Below are 23,635 nucleotides of genomic sequence, written 5' to 3'. Positions count from 1 at the left end.
TTTATGTCTCCGCATGTTGTGAGCCAGAGGTTGATAGACGTCTGGGTCGGGCCTGGGAAGTGATGGATTCATTGGATCATGGGGGGTGGCGCTGTCGGTATTTATGCAGGACGAAAGGCAGAGTCTTTAAGTCCTTGGTGCTTCCAGTCTTGCTCTGCGGATGTGAGACTTGGAGCCTTACCAAGGGCCAGAGAGACTCAACTCCTTTGGAACCAAGTCTCTTCGGAGAATCCTTGGCTATCGCTGGTCGGACTTTGTGTCCAACGAGCGGTTGCCGAGAGAGACTCAGATGAGATTTGTTTCCTGTATGGTCCGTGAGTGTCAGCTGCGACTGTATGGATATGTGGCTCGTTTTCCAGATGCTGATCCAGCTCACCAGATACTCAGCTGGGGAGCCTCGTGAGTCGAGGAGGCCAACGGGCCGACCGCGTACCTCGTGGTTGCAGCAGGTTGATCGGTATCTCAAGAAGATAGAGATGTGCCAGGCATCATCATCATCATCAGACGGAGGCCCTTGGAAAATGGATGTGGTGATGCGCTACTCTGGCGCATGCTCCCATATCTGACCTGACCTGTCAGACTTGGTCAAAAACCAAAATGGGGGCTTATGGATTGGGTTTTGTCTGTCCATCCCCTTCACCTCACACCTAACTCGGCTTCACGCGGTTGAAACCAAAGCATTCAGGATCACTGGAATCTCCCGCGATGAAGCTGATTCTGAGGGCCTTTCTCTCTCTCACCGCAGGCAGGTAAGGTGGTCTTTGTCTTCTACAGACTCCTCCTCAGCCTTGCTCCCCCTGTTCTGTCTGCGCTCTGTCCCCCAAATATTCCTGCAGGACGCACAAGATCTGCCTGCAACCCTCTTCTGGTGAAATTGCCAAAATCAAGACTGTCTGCTCACCTTCACTCTTTCATTCCTCTTTTCTCCCACCTCTGGAAAAAAAACTCCCTCACTCTCTTCAATCCCACTCATCCCTCCAGGTCTTTAAAACAGCTGTTCACCTCCATCTATCTTCCCCCATCCAAAACCTTGATCTTTTCTACCCCTGTTAATTCACCCCAGATCCACTTTTCTGAAATAGCGACTTCTTTCCTGGAAGTCCTAGCAGTGTCCATGTGTTTTTTTTTTTACCTCTCCCACCCCCACGCCTCCTCAACCCAAGCCCTCTACCTTCCACAGATCTCCCGATATCCCTGCTCTCAAATGTTGTACTTGTGTGCTTCCCCCTCTCTTCCCCTGTCTCCCGCTCCCTTTATTTATTGGTATGTTTGAAGTGTCTGCATGTTTTCATGTTCAATGTGTTTGCTCTTACACGAGCCTCGACCTTGTATACAAAAAAAAAAACAGCAAAATTATTAAAACCACAGGGACTATGCCATTTAATCTTCTTTATGACTATCTTTATGCATAATGACTGCCTGTTTGGAGGCAGTCAAACAAAATTTAAAATTTTGGCCGACTGCCAGATAGGCAGACAGAGTAATTTTTTTTATCCCACTCCCTGCACATGAGCCAAAGTACAGTATGGTAAAACAACAGGTTTGTTTCCCAATTCGTGTTCAAAAATATAACATTCCGTTGAAATGAAGTTGTTCCTTAACCATTAACCGTCGTTTGTAGACGGACAAGGTGAACCAATTGCTTTACCTCGCTTTTTGCTTCGCGTGCGTGTCAACCACGGAAGGATATCAACCGAACACCTTGAAGCAGAACCCCTTAACTACCTGACTCCCGAACAAAGCTACTAATAGGAAAGGGAAAAAACAATCCAGTCGGACATTTTTGTAACGTCACTGCAAAGGTCTGCGTTGCACAGTAAGGAGGAATGTGTGTCACCAAAGGCAAATTCATTTAAATAAGCTTTAATAGCAGTAATTTACAATATATTCAAGACGAGAAGGTGGTAATGTACAAATAAAAGGTGTGCACATGCAGTTGTCAACCTGCCATTCTTTTTGTCCCCTTTGGCATCGTCACCATTTCAGGGCACATGAATCCCAAGGACTAAGAAATGCCGCTAGAACCAGAATCTCGAAGTAAACCCCTTTTAAGCCAAGTACATATTGAGACAGACATATGATTATAGCTATGAGCTCACTCCAGGAAATGTACAGCCTTGAACACGACAGCAAAATTGAAATACTGTATAAACATAAAAGCCTTAAGTAGATGCGAAATGTTGAAAAGCATTTACTGAACAACCGAGGCAAACGAATAGAAAGGGAACAAGTGGATAGAAATAGAAACAACAAAACTTACAGTATTTGGAAGATATTTCACCACCATAGCACACAGGTGTAGGAACTGTAACCGCACCACTTCTCATTGTCAGACCAACTCGACTCACATTTCACCATAATCTGTATAACACTATTCGGGAACTTATTGAGGTCTTTCGAATGAACTTTAACGACCAGGTGAGACTGCAATGAAAATGAAGCTGTAATTGCAAATATTTATATTCAAGATAAGTCACAAAAAAGTTCAGAAAGCTAAACAAACCAATAGATAGTATTGGGATGGAACTTTATATCAATGATGAAAGCCTCCAATGGGAGTCAGTTATTACGTTGCTCGGTGATGTAATGGGAGGTTGCTGTGGCTTTACTTACAAACAGCGAGACAATGGTGAAGTATACAAGGAGAAGAGTATGACAAGAGCATGTCGCTGATTGAACAGTGCTTAGGGCCCAAAAAGTTTCCAGTTCAATCTTCACGTTTATTTATTGACATGATCCTAATTTGTGACAATTATGATATCTCTGAGAGGGGTGATAGAGAGAGGTCTCCATCATGCAACATGAAGCCTTCAAATGCCATGTGGTAGACTATAATAAAGGGAATTCCTAAGTTACCTTTCCTATTTTGAATGTGAATAAAATGGTTCGCAGGATGGCCGAGAAGTACGCACACACTTGCCTCCAAGCTGTCTAGCCTGGATTCGAATCTCAACTCAGTTATAAACTGTCATCCCGGTGTTTCGCAGGCAGGGGAGGTTTTTGGCAGGCAGGGTTCCGTTCCTCAGATGGAGGTTAAACTGGGCGTCTGGTCTCCTGGCATTAGTTGATGGAAGTTAAATATCCCACTTAGCGAAGCGTAGGCAAGCTATCGCCAACACCCTGAACAAATTACAAATTCATTCCATAACTACTTAGTCGATCGAGTGTCAGGCCTGGCCAGCCGGTTCGTGAAAGACGTGGGCCAAAACAAAAAAAAAAAATTCAACCCCCAGCCAACCCCACAATAACTTGGGAATAATTGTGGCCGAGAAGAATAAAAAGAATGTCAAAAACAAAAAACCTAAGTACTAATCGACATGCAAAAGCATACAGTTGGCACCATCTTGTAGCCCAATTCAAAACATTCTTGTTTGCATTTTCTTTCAGGTGCCTCTCCAGTGTGTAGAGTAATCACCCAAAAATGTGTGACTGTGGACATGTTGCAGCGAACGTGGACTGAAATCGACTATCGGATGTTTTGAGAGCCACTAATGGTGCATATGCAGAAGTCCAATGACGTCAAGAAAAAACACCAAGTTGGGCTACAACATGATGCAAACTGCATGCTTGTACATCTGTTACTTTTTATTATCTACAGGGTGTTCTAAAAAGATCTGGCCAACTTTGATTGTTAATATATTTAGAAGAACAAATGATACGATACTCTGTTTTATATGATACAAAAACTCAGTTTTGTGCACACCATCAATACACTTCAATGTCAGCTCCGTTTGTCACACACAGGACATCAAGGTGGTACACAAGTTCTTGCCATGTTTGTCTCAGCATGTTTGCGTCCACCAGGTGTGCATGCAGCTGTGATCTGAGACCTAAGGTCCTGCAGGTTTGCCACTTCGGTGTTGTAGACATCTTTGACAAACCCCCACAGAAAAAAAAAATCATCAAGGGGGTGATTTCTGGTGATCGTGGGGGCTAGGCTGTTGGACCGTCTCGGCCAATCTAGAAACCTGGAAATTTTTCATTCAGGATGGCTCAAATGACGAAGGACCAATGAGGGGGAGCGCGGTCCTGTTAAAAAATGATATCGGGTTACAGGTCTTCAATCTGTGGGAAGGCGAATCCTTCCAACATGTTTATGTAAATTGTTGAGGTCACTGTATGCTCCGCAAAGAAAAACAGACCCACGAAGCGGTCATGGAGAAGGCCACAACATTGATTGTTGGACTATCACGTATGTGTTCAATGACCACGTGGGGATTTTCAGAGCCCCAGATCCTCACATTGTGCCGGTTGGCCATCCCCAATAAATGAAGGCAAGCTTCATCTGTGAAAGAAGAAGAAGAACCACCTTTAGAGGCCATTTTACCCCACAGAGCAGGGGTTGGCCTATTTCAGGCACCATGGTCCCCTTTTTGAAGCAGTTTTATGGCCGGATGCCCTTCCTGCCACCGACCCTGTTAGTCGCCTCTTGCGACACACAGGGAATTACCATTGAACTGTGGTACTCAATTTGCCAACCTCAGAAGGATGACAGGCTGAGTCAACCCCCCTGGTGTTAATTCAGCGATCGACCGGGATTCGAACCCAGGATCTTGGATCCCAAGTCAGCACCCAAACCGCTAAGCCAATACCAGGAACATGACCTTTTTCAAGTAATCTTCATCAACCCCCATGTGACTAAGCATTTCCAAGGCAAATGCCTTGTGTTTTCGTCTAATTTGGTTCGAGTTCCTGCAGAGTCTGCACCTTATAGGCACAAAGCTTCAGTCTTTTATGCAAATTCCTGTGTACAGTGGTGGTTGGTAGTCCCAGTTCTCTAGATGTGTCATTGATTTTCTGGGATTTTGTTGAAATGATTCATGGACTCGTTCAATGTCTGCTGCACTTGTGCTTGGTCGACCGGTACATTTCTGTTTCTGACAACTTCCAGTCTCCTTAAATCTCATGTATCACTCTGATACTAGTCTGCCATGGCAGATTCCTTCCATACCTTTTACGGATATTACGCTGAACTTGCGTGTCGGATCTTGTCTCTATGAACCATTTGACGCACTGAGCTTTCTCTTGTTGTCGCCATTTTCTTTTACAATAAACCACTAGACATGAAAATAAAGAAAACTTTTGAGTTTCTGTATCATTATAAAACAAAGGGTACCATTGTATAATTTGTTGTACTGAATACATTGACAACCAAAGTTGGCCAGGTCTTTTTGGAACACCATGTACATTAAAATAGGAAGGATAATTTAGGAACACCCTTTGTGTACATTATATATATACCAGAGTTTTTTTAAGTTTGAGAAATGACGGTGGTTTGGGAAAGATCAAACAGCAAAGGAAAGAAGACTGTGCGAGTAGCTGCGGTGAGGTAATAACGTATGTTCGCAAGGTTATGCTCAAACTGATTCACGATCACACTTACGAAAAGGAAGAAGAGCAGCAACAAACTACACTCGGTGACATTAAGGATTGAAAGACCTGTACATCACAAGGTCAGACGTTTGTATGGGGAATTTATTTCCAATCAGTTCACAGACTGCATGCTTTTATTTTCATTTATCACTACCTCATTCTTATACCACCCCCTCGTGTTCTGACACGCGGGGGCTGGTATTGCATTTTCAACATCACAATTCCTTTACTTCTCCATTCTGTCCCCAGGTCTGTGGTCTCGTACTCCTCCCTCAATCTTAAATCTTTCAAGAGTGCTGACAATCATCATCTCACATCCAGATTCCTGATCTCTCCTCCTTTTGCTGACCTCTTACTACTCTTCCACTCACCCTCCACTTTTCTTCCCTTCCATTCCTGACTGTGCGTTTCTTTTTCTCGTTCATCTTTGATTTTCTGTCAGTGAGTGCACCTTCTACACTGTCTTTTTCTCCTCCCTGAGCTGAAATTTCTTTACGAAAAGGAAAACACAGCTGATACGCGTTAGTAACGCTTTATATTTTACTCCAATAAAAACTTCGCCCCAAAACTTGACGATTAGAAATCGCCAAATTAGAAACTTATTTATTTTTATATGACCACAAATAAATTAAAGCAGGCGAAGTTGAGAAGACTTCATCATTGGATGCCGACAATATAATCAAAATGATACACTAGTTGCAATTTAATTAATTGTTACATTCTGGATATAGATTAATGAAGGAACAGCTTAATGTGAGGGATGACAATAAACAAGTGATTTCAGATTGAACCTGCAGGGTTAAGGATAATAGTCAAGGGTGTGCTTATGAAAAGACTTCAGCAATTACATTTCTCGTACAATGATCAAGGACTAAGAACAGGTTGGTTGAATGTAGTGCAGCCATTGGAAATGCAGAATGAACTTATGACTGAAACCTAATGCTCGACTATTGGATGAAGTTATTAATTTATGATCGATCACATGAAAAGAGCATGGCCAAGAAGGGGGAAGTGAAGCTTTTGTGAAGATGAGGATGTAAGAACATATTATAGACTATTTGTTGGACTAATTTGAGGTCTTCACCCAAATAGATTACCCATAAGCCCTGAGGTCTCTTGTAACGCACTGCCCATCATGTCCTCCCCAAACTGCTCCACATCAGCTCGATCGAGGATGACAAATTCCTCATCGTCCTGAGAACCCACTTTGGCAACATCACTTTCTGCAGTGTGTACGCTTGTGGCACTTTCTGTCACTTTTTGGTCATCACTTCCTGCTACGATAGTCGTGTGTGCTGCAAGACTGATGACATTACTTCTTTCTGCAGAAACGGGTTGCGAGGAAATTTCACTTTCTGCTTTCCTTAGGGGCTTCATGCAAACAAAACCAACATTCTTCACCATTTCACTTCTGTCCTCTACTTTAAAATCATCCACACTTTTCTCAGCCACAATGTCACTCTCAATGCCATGCTTTAAATGTGCACATTTAACCTGCTTCTTTTGAGTACTATCATCATCAACATCATCTTGCATCACTGATCCCAAACCCAAGGTCTCCATTGTATGGGCTTCCCGAGGGATCTTCGTCTTCAGTGTTTGAGGAGTTACGTCTACAGTGGCCTCTCTTTCTGCCAAATTGTCTGATTGAGGATATTCTGGCATGTCCTGCTGAGCGTTTCCATCTGTCTTGTTATCCGTAGTGTGTCTCTCCAAGTCTGAGAACAGAGGGTGAAGCAAAATTATGGTTACTTGTTTAATTACTGAAGATGCTAGAAGAATGCGAGCTTTCTGTACCTTCATACAACTCGATTGAAGGTGGCGGAGTATTTCCTCGTGATAATGAGAAGCCCTCGCTTTCCAAAAAGGATGCCTCCTCATCAGAGAGTTCGGAATCCGTGATGGCCAGTGCCAGTGCTGTTCGAGTCACATCCATCTAGCATAGGCACAGACAGCGCATTCTCATCTGGCTGATTGTTTGGAAGCACCCGAGTGCATAAATTATTTGCGAATGGATCCTTGGTTTCGTTATACATTGCCATGAACAAAGAAGAGAGACTTTGAAAAGAAGCCCCATGTATGCACACACCATAGTTAGGCCGTTTACCGGGAGAATCAAAAAAGTTGAGAATCGGGAAAAATCAAAAAATCAAATCAAAATCTTCACCGGTTCAGGTTCTATGTTTTGGAGCACTCTGGCTGACGGCAAAACATGGAATTGTAAATGAAAAATGTTTAGTGTACCAAACAAAGACCTAGGGGGTCACTATATGAATTTAACGACGTATAGATGTTGAACCCGTCAAATAAGGGAGAATGGGCCTGCAATCTGAGAAGAATGCAGCGTAAATTCTGTTTCCCGTTTTCTCTACTGACAGATGAACGTGCTACGCCAAATGCACTTTACAGCTTTGCCTCTTTACCACCTGTATGAACCCCATTGCCTACACTGTTCCTTGGATCTAAAAAACCACCTTTAGAGGCCATTTTTCCCCGCAAAGCGGGGGTTGGCCTTTTTCGGGAACCGTGGCTGTTGTTGTTTTTCGGTCCCCTATTTGAAGCAATGTTTTACGGCCGGATGCCCTTCCTGACGCCAACCCTTTTTGCCGCCTTTAACGACAAACAGGGAATTACCAGTGAACTGGTACTCAATTAGCCGACCTCGGAAGGATGACAGGCTGAGTCAACCCCCCTGGCGTTAATTCAGCGATCGACCGGGATTCGAACCCAGGATCCTTGGATCCTAAGCCGGCACCCTAGCCGCTAGCCCAACACCAGGGATCCTTGGATCTAAGAGCATGTGATTTTGACTTGCCCTCCGTCAACATCAAATAAAAGGTTGCATCGGGATCAGAAGAACCACAACCACTGTGCTGCATGACCTTGAGTACAACCACCAAAGTAGTTATACCAGACTCGGTGTAATAGTTAAGAGCGTCCGCCCTGAGTCTGGGAGGTCGGCGGTTCAAACCACGGCCGAGTCATACCAAAGACTTTAAAAACGGTATGTGCTGTTTCCTTGCTTGACATTCAGCATTTAAAAAGGATAGAGCACAGACAAACGGCCATAGGTTTGCATCCATGGGGAGAAGGAAATTTATCCTCAAGAAATGAGCCGCTGAGTGTGGCGAGACAGGTTGTGCCATGGCTGTGACGTCGTCAGTACGCAGTGTGAGTGCCCCGGTAAGTGATGGCACTTCCCCCAAACTCAGTGGCTGTTTTTGGCTCATCTAACAGTCCTGTGTTGTGTCTTGTGTATTCGTCTGTATGTCCATTCATGTGAGGTACATGTGCGGTGTGTGTGTGGTGTGTGAGATGTGTGAGATGTGTGAGATGTGTGAGATGTGTGAGATGTGTGAGGGTGTGTGTGTGATGCGTGTGTAGGCGTGTGTTAGCTCTATTACAAGCTGTGCCATTTTAAAACGCTTGTTTAAATTTTAAAAATTTGCATAAACTTTTTTAAAAATTACTTTTTTGTTGGTGGCAACTAGCAAGCACTGACAATCAACAAAACGTCACACACTGATGCCCATTGCTTTTTCACTAGACAGACAAAACGATCAGTTGTAATTTCAATAATTACCTTGCCACAAAATGCTGAAAGCTCTTCTCCACTGTCACTATCTGTATCTGTGTCTGCAGAACCACCACCCTCGTGTTCGGACACTCGAAGTCGACCTGAAAGTAGGATGAAAAGGAATCGGGGAAAGACTGTTGTGAACATATTGCATTTTAAACATCACAATTCCTTTATTTCTCCATTCTCTCCCCAGGTCTATTGTCTCGTAATCCTCCCTCAATCTTAAATCTTTCAAGAGTGCTGACAATCATAATCTCACATCCAGATTCCTGATCTCTCCTCCTTTTGCTGACCTCTTACTACCCCTCCACTCACCCTCCACTTTTCTTCCCTTCCATTCCTGACAGTCTGTGCGTTTCTTTTTCTCGTTAATCTTTGATTTTCAGTCAGTGAGTGCACCTTCTACACTCTGTCTTTTTCTCCTCCATGAGCTGAAATTTCTTTATGAAAAGGCAAACACAGCTGATACATACTGCCTTTCAGAAGAAAGAAAAAATTTTTTTGCTACCTCTGCCACTGAAGATGGATGGTTATGTATTCACCCATGTTTGTCTGTGAGCAGGATATCTCAAAAAGCAGCATTAGGAGGCGTGCCAGGCTCCGCCGAGGAGGCGCGCCAGGCTCCGCCGAGGAGGCGCGCCAGGTTCCGCCGGGGAGGCGCGCCAGGCTCCGCCGAGGAGGCGCGCCAGGCTCCGCCGAGGAGGCGCGCCAGGCTCCGCCGAGGAGGCGCGCCAGGCTCCGTCGAGGTGGCGTGCCAGGTTCCGTCGAGGATACGATATTTTACACTTCGCATCATTATGCATTTTTATGCAGTACGGTACTGTGTTACATAAATATGTATCATAATTCGCCTGCCCTTCGCCTGCCCGGCTCCTCCACTGTTTCCTCAGGCCCGCTCCCGTTGTTTGCGGCGGTGGCTGTTTGCCGCTGTGGTCTTGATTAGCGGCTGCAGTCGTTTGCCGCTGCGTTTGCCGCTTTGCCTCCTCGACCTTGGCCTCGTACTCGTCCCTTCGCTCCTGCCTGGCATGGCTCTGAGGTACTCCGCCGCAGGGCTTCTTCTGCTCGGTACCCGCTCCACCCCATCACGCATCTCTGCCATTAAATCAAATGGACTCCTCCGACGACCCAGGTACATTCACCGTGGCTCCGGTCGTAAGTTCGTTTATTTGCAATCAGGTCACTCCATCCCCGTCCTCTGGTCGGCTCAGCGCACTCTCACTCTTCATCCCAGCGCACCTGGTCACAGCAACGCACACGATCGCACCTCCTGCCTACGAACCCTGGCTAAATCACCTGAATTCATCCCTGCTGTTCAAAACAACATCAAGCTCACCCTGTTCAACACCCGGTCCCTCAACAACAAATGCCTCATCCTGAACGAATACATCCTGGATAACAAACTGGACTTTCTCTGTCTCACCGAAACCTGGCAACAACCTCTGGACTACTACACACTTAACCTCACCACACCCAATGGATATTCCTACGTCAATAAACCACGCTCGGAGGGCCGAGGTGGTGGAATTGCCGTTATCCACCGTCAAGACATCAAGACCAACCTCATCTCCATCTCATCTGCTCCATCATTTGAACACCTGGCTTTAAAACTCTCTGGTCGCACGCAGTCAGTCATGGCTGTCGTCTACCGCCCTCCCAAACCACACCCATCATTCCTGTCTGACTTCTCCTACTTTCTGACCCAGCTATGTTCCCTCTCCCCCTCAATCCTCCTCCTTGGTGATTTCAATATGCACATGGACTCCACTGACTCCACAATAACCACTGACTTCACTGATTTACTCACCTGCTTTAACCTCACTCAACATGTCGACTTTCCTACCCATATCCGTGGTCACATTTTGGACCTTGTCTGCTCCACTGGATTAAATTTGCACCATCTCTATGGCTCCGACCTCACCCTCTCTGACCACTTAGCCATCACTCTGACCATCAACATCCCCGCCCCAACACCAAGGCATTATCGCACAATCAACTTCCGTAAGCTAAACGCTCTTTCACCTACCTCATTCTCATCCACCCTCTCTGAAAAAATGTCCACTTCTCCCTTCATTGACCTCCACACCCCTTCCGACCTCACTGACTACTACAACCACACTCTCTCCTCCTGCCTTGACCAGCTTGCGCCTGTAAAAACCAAAACAGTTTCTTTCACCCATTCTGCTCCCTGGTTTACCCCTGAACTCCACCTGATGAAAACTCGTGCTCGCCAACTTGAAAGACTCCGCAATAAAACGGGTCTCACAGTTCACTCCCAAGCCTACAAGGACCACCTACAACACTACAAAGATGCCCTCTCCCGCGCCCGCTCTGCCTACTATCAAATTATCCACTCTGGCTCCGGAAACCCAAAAGCACTCTTCTCGACAATAAACAAACTCCTCCGCCCCCTGAACACCACCACCCAGTCATTCACAGTAGACAACTGCATCTCCTTCCTCTCTTTCTTCCAACGCAAAATTGACAACATCTACAACAGCTTGACCACCGCCGCACCCGCTCCCCCTCCAACCACCTGCCCCCCCTTGTCCTGCCATCCCCTGTCTCGGTTCTCCCCAATCTCCCCTACTGACCTCTCTGAACTCCTCATAGGAATGAAAACTGCCACCTGCACTCTTGACCCCATCCCCTCCAGCTTTGTCAAAGCCTCCCTCCCTGCTCTCTCTCCACTTATCATTGCAACAATAAACTCCTCCCTGTCTACAGGCATCGTCCCACCTTCCCTCAAAATTGCTGCTGTTACCCCCATTCTAAAAAAACCTGGTCTAAACCCTGACACCCTAAACAACTTCAGACCCATCTCCAACCTACCCTTTCTGTCAAAAGTTTTGGAACGTGCTGTAGCCACTCAACTCAAACATCATCTCTCTGCCAATAACCTGTATGAAACATTCCAATCCGGATTCCGGTCCAACCACATTACTGAAACTGCTCTCCTCAAAATCACCAATGACCTTCTCCTCTCCTCTGACGCTGGCAACCTCAGCATTCTCGTCCTCCTCGACCTCAGTGCTGCCTTTGACACCATCGATCACACTATCCTCCTCACCCGACTTGAATCCACCTTTAACGTTACCGGCACTGCCCTCTCTTGGATTAAATCATACATCTCTGACAGATGCCAGTTCATCTCCATCAATAACTGCAAATCCCCCACTGCTCCCCTCCCCCAAGGTGTCCCCCAAGGTTCAGTTCTTGGCCCCCTCCTCTTCATCCTTTACCTGTCCCCGCTCGGTCACTTAATCCGCCGTCATGGTCTCCAATTCCACTGCTTCGCCGATGACATCCAGCTTTTCATCTCCACCAAGTCCGTCTCCACCGACACCCACTCTATCCTGACAAACTGCATCACTGAAATAAAATCCTGGCTTCAAATCAACTTCCTCAAGCTTAACTGTGATAAATCTGAAATAATCATCATTGGCCCAAAAACGCTCACAAAATCCACCCATAACTTTGCCCTCAACATCGACGGTATCCCAGTATCCACCTCCCCTCACATCCGGAATCTTGGCGTCATCTTTGACCAAACCCTTTCCTTCGACAAATACACTAAACAGATCACAAAGTCAGCCTTCTTTCACCTGAAAAACATTGCCCGTCTCCGCTCATCCCTCTCCTCCACGGCTGCAGAAACCCTCATCCACGCCTTCATCACCTCCCGTCTGGACTACTGCAATAGCCTCCTCTATGGTTCACCCTCAAAAATCACCAATAAACTCCAATACATTCAGAACTCCGCTGCCCGTCTACTCACCCATTCCCGGACCCGTGACCACATCACCCCCGTCCTTTACAAGCTTCACTGGCTCCCCATCCCCCAGAGAATCCAGTACAAAATCCTCCTCTTGACATACAAAGCCCTCCATAACCTGGCCCCATCCTACCTGGCTGACCTCCTCTCCAGACACACTCCCACCCGCAACCTCCGCTCTGCTGGTACCAACATCCTGACCCCCTCCGTCCGGACCAAATTCAGATCCTGGGGGGACAGGGCCTTCTCCATCGCTGCTCCCTCCCTCTGGAACTCACTACCTCACACCATCAGAGACTCCTCCTCACTCACCACATTCAAAACATCACTAAAGACCCACCTGTTCAACACTGCATTCAACATTCAACCCACAGCATTTAACCCCTGACTATCTCTTCTCCTTCTCCCTCCTTTTGCTTTAAATATTTCCCTATTGATTCTTGTCTTTTTGCAATTGTTGTTTTCATGTATTGTTATGCATTATGTTTGCCACTCTGTCAAAGCGCCTTTGGGCTTCTGGAAAAGCGCTATACAAAATAAATGAATTATTATTATTATTATAATTCGAAGTATTAATCGTTATGCTTATGCATGCACCTTACATGCATGCATTTTCTCTTGCCCCACCTGTCGGTGTGTACATTGTCTCAAATGGACCAAGTTTCTAGGATATAGTGTTTCACTGTTTGTTACATCGGCTGCCCTTTCCCGAGCCTGAATTTTTTGCATCTCCAGAATTTATTGTACAATTTTTAGTAATTTGCAAGAATATGTCTTCACATAATAGATGCTAGTAATACAAGGTGACAAAACGTGCGGGACGTATAGGCAGGGGGTAAAATTATGGGGAACATGCACACTTACGTCGGTGTGACTGCGACAGACCCTGGCCTCTCATGCTGTAATCCAGCTTCATGAGCACGGGTTCAATGCGCGTGTACATCTTCTGCATCAGTTCGTGATACACGACCATTGGCCAGAGTAACACACTGAGTACTGTACACACAATCAAAATCCATAAGATAACCCAATACAACCTGAGCTATGATCCAGGGAATTATGGAGAGAAACAAAACTAAAAACACTCTGGTATGTATAATTTCTCACGTAATTTCACTTCTGAAGATTTCACCACAAAACCTTTTCAACAATAAATTGAGAAACATGGTAGTGACTCTTGCTAAGTTATTCCAAGAATGCAATGCAGGCAAAACAATGCAAGGAAGAAGAAATCCTTCAACATTGTGACTCTATGGTATTGATACAGGAACTGCCAAAGGGAAGCTCTTCCACAAGCCTCGACTATGTAAGCAAATAAAAAAGGGGAAGAGTGAGGTTCTGCTACAGCTTTTCCAGTGGGTTCAGCACTTTTCAAATTCTTACAGATCGAAAAGGTTCACAAAGGCATGTTGTTCAATAATTATTGAAGACCAATGGAGCAGAAAAGTGGGGGAATTCCGCAAAAGTCTTCTTTTAAATGAATCAGGGCCTAGGTGAATCATAATTGCTTCCTGTTTGTTGAAAAAATGTTTAAAAAAAAAAACATGTTTGTGAATTTGTGAATTTTGACACTCACCAATTATGTAGCTGATCATAATGCCAGGAACATAGTGGCCCAAGACAGCCAACCCTGTGCAGGTCGCGCACACTCGCAGGCAGAACTGGAAGGGAACCAATAAAACAGGTACACACAGCAATGAGTAGTAAGTAGTACATGTTAGAGCATGTATTGATAAAAATGTTTGTGTGGACCAATGATGAAAAGCGACTGTTAGTCAAATGGACATACTTTCCCAGGATGCAGCGTTCTGTAGGCGACAAGCTCACGATTGTACAAGGTCAGACTTTCCCAAGCCTCCGCAAGGTAAGAGCAAAGCTCTTCAAGACTCAAGAGACAGCCGGCTTTCGTTGTTTCCGTTTCACTGGGGGCCAGCAAGCATAACAGCACTCGGCATACTCAATCAGTTTGTTACATTATGACACAACGTTCATTATGTCTAACTTTGATAATAAAAATTTAAATAACTTCCTGTTGTCCTTCAAAGGAAACTATCGGATTTATTGATTTCAATCAACCCAGGCAATTTAAACAGTGGAATGAAGGACTCTGTCAAACATTCCTGCATGAAATACAATGGCATGGAAATGGGGGTTAAGTTTCTGCCTTGGGAATTTAACAGAGATTTGTTGAAACAAAATTTAACAAAGAAAGAGCAAATTAGAGGACAAATGTTTTGGTGGAAATTGATAATATAAATCCTACTTGATTATTTTTTTTATTTTTATTTACTCTTGTTATGAAACAATCACCAGCCATTATGTCGCTGCCACAGAAATGGTATCTGCAAGAAGTGGGTGTTTTTAGATATAAACAAAAACCTCTCCACTAATCAATTTTACAATCATCAATTACCAGGCAAGAACGTTTCCATTTCTGGTTTCCTGGTCATGGTCGCTTCTTTTGGACCTCAGAGCAATTTGCTTCCAAAAAGCTGAGTAATCGTTCTGTATTCATCTGTGCTGCGATATACAGGTATTCCTCTATTTACGTCCAGGATAAGTTCCTGGAAAGCAGGGTGTAAAAAGAAAAGGCATAAGCCGAATGTGGTTTTCCCCATTAATTTAAATGTAAATATTAAAGGTGTTAAATGGCGTTAAACCGAATATTGCAGGCATAAATTGAAGTGTTCCCTAATTCCTCCATGGCGTTAAACCAAAAATGCATAAAATGAATGGGTGTAAAATAGAGGAATGCCAGTATTTTATGTTCTCTGTGTCTTTTGTTCTTCACTAGGGCGTGCCCGTACGTGGGTGCAAAAAAACATGCGTGCAAACAACAACAACAAAAAAAAAACTTTGAAACCACGTGGCAGTAACGACCACAGAACCCCCCCCTCTATTTACATGAAATGGTTTGGTCCATTCGCAAAGCCAAAGCGAACGGCTTGCGAGTACGGTAGAACCCCCCCCCTCTATTTACATGAAATGGTTTGGTCCATTCGCAAAGCCAAAGCGAACGGCTTGCGAGTACGGTGACCATACCTTGGGAACCACTTGTCCGATTAATTTCAAACCTTGAAAAGGCACATCCTCGGGTCCCCAGCAATATACCTGGCAAGTTTCAAGTCTATCGGACCCGTGGTTGTCGAGAAACAGCGGTCACAGACAAACACACAGACACACACACATACACACACACATACACACAGAGATTACTGGAATTATAGATAGATATCAAGTGGTCATTCCTGTCTATTTTTTCGAGCTCCTGTGTCTCAGGTTGGGCCTACAAGTTATTTTTACAAAGTAGCCCATATAGCAATGCTGTCTAGAACAACGTTTGTCTGTCCGTCTGGTGTATGTATGTATGTATGTATGTATGTATGTATGTATGTATGTATGTATGTATGTATGTATGTATGTATGTATGTATGTATGTATTCCCTTCTACTGGCATTTTGCGGGTTTATTCCCTTTATAATACGTTTTCTCTGCAACCGTTGGGTCCGATTGAGGCAAACTTTTCACCATAGGCATGCCTCCTCCGATATAATTTTTGAATGACAACGATGACATCATAGGTCACGTGGCATGGGCGCCATCTTGGAAAAACCGAAAAACTTTGCACCTCGACATCTCTGAAACCGCTTCATGGAAAGAACGGAAAGGTGTCTCATTGTAAAGTACTCCACTACCCATGGGGAATAACATGTTAATGATGATATCAAAGGTGCCATTAGCAAAAGCAAAGGTGTCAAAAATCAACAAGTAGAATGCTTGATCTGATCAGTATGAAATTTCTTGAGCGTGATCTACGGATAAATTGGTCGGGGAAAGAAAATGGCAACATCATCGGTCATGTGGTTCGGCAGCCATATCTTTCCGGCGTATCCCGTAGGCCGTAGGGCAATGCCGTCTGAACTGTGTTTGGCTGTCCGTCTGGTGTATGCATGCCCCATGCAAACGTCCACCAATCAGAGCTGAAGATATGCTCACATGACAGGGGGACAGCAGATCCTCCATTCAGTAGATTCAAGCCCAGCTACGCCGTTGTTCGATTATTCATCTTGTTTTCTAACCGTTACACATACCGACTCGCCATGTCTCCATCATCTCTGTACCATTATTCACCACACTCACTTTAATTCCTTCCTTATAGGCCGCAAGCTGAGATGTGAAAATGTGCCAAAAATGAGTTTCATTCCGAACTCGGGGGACTACTTTTCTACATGTTTTTTTGATAGCTGACATCTGTTAAAAGGCCAAACCTCTGTTAAAAGTTTAACTATGAAATCCTGTCCGTTATCTCAAATGAGGATGTCAAAATATGTCATGTGGAGTCAAAAAGGGCCATTTATAGCCTTGATGCAAACTTCACTGTGCTGAATTTTCCACACAAAATATAATATGGGTTCAGAATTCCAGGCAGTCATAGACCTCCCTTGGTAATAACAGCCAACCGATTTCGAAGGCCATTTAGTCGTGTGTAATTGATATAGTGAAATTGATACCTATGTCAAAAATATTGCAACAAATTGTAAATTTATCTAACTTTGAGCCAGACTATTTCCATAACTATTTGAGATAGACGTTCAATAATTGGTGGACCCATAGTACGACAGCAAAGCTACTTCAGTTGAAAGTTTGGTGCCTGGCACTTGAGAGATGAGGTTAGGGGTTCATCAGCAAAAATGGTTCCTGGGATTATTGGAACTGGGTCCTTAGCTGGGTAGAGTTAGGCTAGGGTTGTCCAATACTCTCTTCACTTATCAAGTGGCGAATCGGCCACAGACACGTGGGCGAATTGATTTTCTTCAAAAGTTGTATTTTTTTATATTTATATTTTTTGTGTTGGTGCATTAGTCATCAGATGGCACTAGCTGCAGATATCAGTGATCTATCTGACAATCACACATTTTATATATTCAAATCTAAAATAAACTTCTATGCTGCATTAGCAGCTGCAGAATTTAAAAGTTTCTTTCATCATCTGAGCTGGTGACTTTGGCTTCGCTACAAAGCAGCATGGATTCTGGTTCGAAAAAAAAGCGTTTTCAGATGGAGAATTGGTGAAATAAATCATCTGTACAACTATGGGAACTTTGCTGGAAAATTATGAACCAGAGACAAAAAAAAAAACTACATCATGCAGAAGATTCCACATCTACAACTGAGTCACCAGCCGATTGCTCGTCAATTGGAAGATTTGTCAAAAAATCTTGAATCAACTGTGTGCTCATTTGAAGACCTGTGTGTCTTTCCACCGGCTTTGGCAGAGTCATGTGACATCCAAGACACTGCACAGCTCGGCACACATTTGTTTTGTATCCAAATACATGGAGATTCACAAAGAAATGCTGGCAATCTGTGGGCTGAAAGGCCGCACTTGTGGCATCGATATTCTTCATGCTTTGAACGGTGTTATAGAAAAATTTGAATTGGATTTGAAGAAGTTAGCTTCATTTACGACGTATGGTGTACCTGCATTGATTGGACGGAAATCTTGATTTGTCTGGCTGCTGAAGCAGCATCTGACTGCGCTTGGCCTTAATGGCAATGATTTGGCATCATATCACTGAATTTTGCACAGAGAAAATATTTGCCAGGGAAGAAATGCTAGAAGGTTTGATAGACATGGTTGTCAAAATCGTCAATTTTATTCGTGGTGGTGCTCTGAGCTATCGACAATTTATGGAAATGTTGAAACAAGCAGTCAGATATCACTGGAATCATCTACTTTGTGAATGTGCCGAGTCGTAGAAAGGTCTTGCAATTATTTGCTGCCTTGCTTACACCAATCCGAGACTTTGTTGCCAAGAAAGAAAAGATGGCAATTTACTCTGATTGAGGATGAAGCGTGGCAATGTGACTTGCGTTTTCTGACTAACATCAGCACCTTCTTGAATGAACTGAACCTGAAAATTCAGGGGAAGGGCAAATTGATTTGGCACAGTATGTGTGAGAATTTCAGTCAAAACAAACTTTTTGCAGCACACATGAAGAGTCTGGAATTAAAAGCACTTTCTAAATCTGCAGCAGTACGCGGAAGATGCTGATTTTAACCCACAGCGCAATGTAAAGTGAATGGAGAATCTTATCAGTAAATTTGAAAAATACTTTTCCGATTTTAAAAGTTTCTAGCTCACCTTTCATTCAGGCAATATCCATTTCATTTTGACATTTGTAATTCTCAAGATCTCGCATATATTTTGTATCACATGGTGAATATATGTGGTGACATGAGCACTACAAATTTGGCAAGCATCAATATCCTATTGGACACCGAGAACGAAGCAGAATCTCTGGTTGGAAGGTTCTGTATCATGTGTTTGATGAATTATGGCCTAAAAACAAGTCTTCAACTATTTTGGAAAAGCTTGGACATAAAAAGAGCACAAAAACAGCATCCAATGATCCAATTTTGAAGGTCTTTGTGAAGGTTTATCTGAGATAATTATGGAGATATCCTCTGATCTCCTCCGAATGTCAAGGATCTGATCTCTGATTCCCTGGAAAATCCTGCCTATCTCTTTGCTGATGATTCTACTCTCTCCTGTGTCATTTGTCATCCTTCAGGCAGGTAGGTGGCAGGTAGGCAGCAGCTTCTTCCCTCTCTACAGACTTTGCTTGAATCAGGAGCTGGTCCAACATTTAGAATATGTCTTTTAACACTGAGAAATCCCACACACTCCTCCTGTCTCTCAGAAAAGGATCAAGTGGAAAACCCTCACGTCTAGTTCTAAAAAAAACAAAACAGAAGCACTTGAAAACGTTTAGTCACTCTCACTATCAGTCATGATCTTTCTTTGGCAGACCATATTTTTCAAGATGGCCACCAAAGCCAAGGTCACCAAGCTCACCAGGCTCAAGTCACAAAGCTCACCAAGCTTGACTTGACTGTTAGCGGTTAGGGTGCCGGCTTGGGATCCTAGGATCCTGGGTTCGAATCCCGGTCGATCGCTGAATTAACGCCAGGGGGGTTGATTCAGCCTGTCATCCTTCCGAGGTCGGCAAATTGAGTACCAGCTTGCTGGGATGAATGATCACGGTGTGCACCCCGAATCAGAATAGGCACACTGTATCCCTGCGCATCGTAAGAGCGTGACCAAGGGTTGGCGTCAGGAAGGGCATCCGGCCATAAAAACATTGCCTCAAACAGGGAATCATGATTGTCATGGGGCCCGCAAGGCTAACCCCCGCTCTGGTGGGGAAAAATGGCCTTAAAACGATCATTCATTCATTCATTCACCAAAGCCAGCTGCTGACTGGGCATCATCCATCATGCAATGTCTTTCCTTGGACAATCTGAAATTCTGATCACCTGCAAGGCCTTTATTTGCAGCTTCATGGGGTACTGCTCCTTCCTTTAGGCTGGCACCCATGGCCTCATGCATTGGCCTTCTTGATAACGTGGAATGAAAGGCTCTCAAAATCATTGGGATTTCTTGGGATGAAGCCGAGCGTCTTGACTGTTACTCTAATCACAGACAGGTTGGTGGCCTCTCTGTATTCTACCGCCTCCTTTTGGTCTTGCATCCTCTGTCCCTCCCAGGTTTCTGCATGGGTGCACATGGGTTCTTGTTTCTGCATGGGTTCTTGTTGAACTCCCCAAATCCAGGGCTCACTGCTCACTTCCACTAATTTATTCCTCTTTTCTCTCACCTATGGAACCAACTTCCCCAGTCTGTCCAGTCCCATTCTTCACCCCAGGACTTAAAGACAGCTGTTCACCATTACCTCAGAATACCCCCATCCATAGTCACAACCTCTTCCACCACAAATTACCCCATTCCGAAGCATGCCCCTTTTCAAGGTTACCGTGCTCCCTCACCTCTTGTTGTTTGTTGTCGGTTGATTTGTTCCTTTTTTATTTCATCCCCACCTTTCCCATTCCTCCTCTTCTTGTGTTTCATTCAGCATGTGTGCAGCTCGTTGACTCCCATGTGTCCTTATCCTCTTCCTCTTACGATTGCTCTCACTCTCACCTCTACTCTGCTGTTGGTGTTATTCCCTTTCCATTCTGCTCGAGCTAGCTCTGCCCCAAACCTCGATCATGTAAAGAAAAAAAGCAGAAGCTAAAAACCAAAAACAAACCTTCATCCACTAATTGGCAGAGGTCCAACATGCCTGGGTTTACAAACACAGCATATTACCCAGAATTTGAAATTCCCAAACGTGCACCTTGACAGACTGTAAACCTTACAACTTCGTCACTATTTTCAATGCTGTACTGTCTGTCACATCTTTGTACAAAAAATATATTTTCACGAAATGTATGCCTTTAGTAAATGCCATTCAAGTTGTAAAGTCAGGTCACCAATGTATAAATCGCAAATTAATTAAGATTCAGGTGTACGGCCAATTGGCCTATCAATCATATTTGATATCGAAATCAACATGCTCATTCCTATTGTGGATGGAATCAACAGAACGTTAATTAAAGAATGCAAAGCATGGGAAGCAAGGAGAAGCTAACATTTTGAATGTTAACCCTTTGTCCGAGCAAAAAAGGTTTCGGCCTCCAAATTTAAAAAAAATAAAATTAAACCTTTTTTGCTCCAGCGAAGGCTTCTGCTTGTTTCTCATGGTGGTTGGTATACCTTGATCAAAGATCTGCTTATCTGCTATCCATCATTATACTTGTCTGCAAACGCACACACACATCTTCACGAAGACTGCTTTTCCATTCTCATTCCCACTATACTCATAAATATGCAGTACAGCTAAATCAACAGACAATTATTCAGAATACCAGCATCTGTCCTAATCTCATTCAAAGTTAGCTTTGGGATCTTAAACGAATAAATGTCTTTCCAATGCTTTATTAGGAGGCATCACACCCACTTGACACACCCCTTTCAATGGAATCTCACCAATGTATTGTCATTAAGGCAAACACCACTTTCTGTGTGTGATTCAGTATTTACTTTCGCTGACTATTTTATAATATCCAACCTAATATTTTATAATATTACAAACAATAAAATATTTCTGGAGGATCTAAAAATACACCAAACTTCATAGAAAAAGCCAACCAATGGCCATGAGAGCAGGACCGCAAGCCATGACCAATGGGCCCATCAAAATGTACAATAGGCATACTCATGAAAAATTTCTAACTTTGCTTTGTCTGGAAACGAACCATATCTGCTGGTTTATGAGACTGACATTAACCACATTGACCCCCCCCCCCCCCCCCTCAACCCCAACCTATGCTGATCTAAAAAAACTTAAAAAAACAAAAAACTCTGCCAAGGCCACTTTTACAAAATAAACATTTTTTTCTTATTATTTAATGATGATGATATGTGTGTGTATGTGTATATATATATATATATATATATATATATATATATATATATATATATATATATATATATATATATATATATATATATATATATATATATATAATTTTTTAATTATTAGAATGACAGGAAGAAGAGGAAGCAGGACTGGAAACACCGCTGCAAAACACATAAACCCACAAATAAACACATACTTTGCAAATTTTATATATAATGACAAATGAAGAAATTTATAAATATACTAGCCGAAAGCACAGTACCTGGCGTTGACCGGGTTCTTTTTGAATGAATTTATTACTATAATTCAGCTTTTATTCACGGCCGTAGAAGATTGACTACTGTAATTCAGCTCGGCATTTAATTGCGAAATGGGCCCAGCCTGGCCGAGGTGGCCTCGACCGGCCTCGCCACCGAGCCTATAACCTTCCCGGGGCCCGTCCCGACATTTTTTTGTTTTAGAGGTTTCCTCCTATCTTTCACCGTTCAGGAGATTAGCACGTGCAGACAAACAAACAAACAAACAAACAAAAACTTTATTTTATATAAATATATATAAAAGTGTAATTTGCAAGACAGTCAGAATTTGGCAGGAGGGATCCACATGGTACTGGGAGATGTTTAACTCACATTGTTTATTAACACGAGATCATAAACTAACTGTTACACTCATCCGTCAGTGTTTTCTATCAATCTGTTTATTTTACCTCTCCTTAAACCCAAAAGATATATGCCCTATCTTACCTTGTCTTTTATCTGCCCCTTTTAAACCCTAACCAATTACACCACACAATCAAAGCATAGTTTTTTTTTTGTTTGTTTGTTTTTTAACAATAGCACTATGGTAAACATGCACTCCAAGTCCTGCTTCCTCTTCCTCCCGTCCATAAGGATGGGCTCTTTTCCAACTAGAATTTTCTAAACACCATGGTGAGGATACGTCAAATCTTGAGCCTGATGCCACAAAAGCCTAATCTCCAACAGACAATCATTTATACTGGGTAAAGTGAAGAAGGTGGCAAATGTGGTAAGTGTAGGCTAGTTTGAATGAATGAATGAATGATCGTTTTAAAGCCATTTTCCCCGCTAGAGCAGGGGTTAGCCTTGCGGGCCCCATGACAATCATGGTTCCCTGTTTTGAGGCAATGTTTTTATGGCCGGATGCTCTTCCTGACGCCAGCCCTTGGTCGCCTCTTACGATGCGCAGGGATACGGTGTAACTATTCTAAACCGGGGTACACACCGGGATCATTCATCCCAGCAAGCTGGTACTCAATTTGCCGACCTCGGAAGGATGACAGGCTGAGTCAACCCCCCTGGCGTTAATTCAGCGATCGACCGGGATTCGAAGCCAGGATCCTAGGATCCCAAGCCGGCACACTAACCGCTAAGCCAACACCAGGCTTTGTTTGTTTGATACCAGTTTGATAAACTTGATACCAGTTTGAAACAACACCAGTTTGATAAAGTAAAATTGAATTTTTGTTTTTCATTGTTTACCAGCAATTGCAGTGTACGTATCTTGCCATTTCCTGCCATTACATAAGGAATTAAAATTTCAATTTGAGGAAGGACTTCTTGCTGCATAATGTTTAACTTTGCATT

At 43.6% G+C, this 23,635-nt stretch overlaps 1 protein-coding gene across 1 annotated transcript in view; it reads right to left on the bottom strand.

Moving 5' to 3' along the window:
* Positions 1–1,847: 1,847 nt before the first annotated feature.
* The window catches only part of LOC137437555 (reticulophagy regulator 2), a 48,597-nt gene continuing 26,809 nt past the window's right edge, over positions 1,848–23,635 (bottom strand). The window contains exons 4-9 of the mRNA XM_068131980.2: positions 14,515–14,647; positions 14,302–14,386; positions 13,590–13,721; positions 8,957–9,051; positions 7,171–7,309; positions 1,848–7,091 (exon numbers count right to left, since the gene is read on the bottom strand). Coding sequence (XP_067988081.2) covers positions 6,454–7,091; positions 7,171–7,309; positions 8,957–9,051; positions 13,590–13,721; positions 14,302–14,386; positions 14,515–14,647 — 1,222 coding nt within the window. The 3' untranslated portion in view covers positions 1,848–6,453. The remainder of the gene's footprint in view (positions 7,092–7,170; positions 7,310–8,956; positions 9,052–13,589; positions 13,722–14,301; positions 14,387–14,514; positions 14,648–23,635) is intronic.

The sequence above is a fragment of the Myxine glutinosa genome, chromosome 12 (genome assembly GCF_964187855.1).
Source record: "Myxine glutinosa chromosome 12, kmMyxGlut1.1, whole genome shotgun sequence".
Classification (NCBI taxonomy): Eukaryota; Metazoa; Chordata; class Myxini; order Myxiniformes; family Myxinidae; genus Myxine; species Myxine glutinosa.
This window is presented reverse-complemented; position numbering and strand designations above follow the sequence as displayed.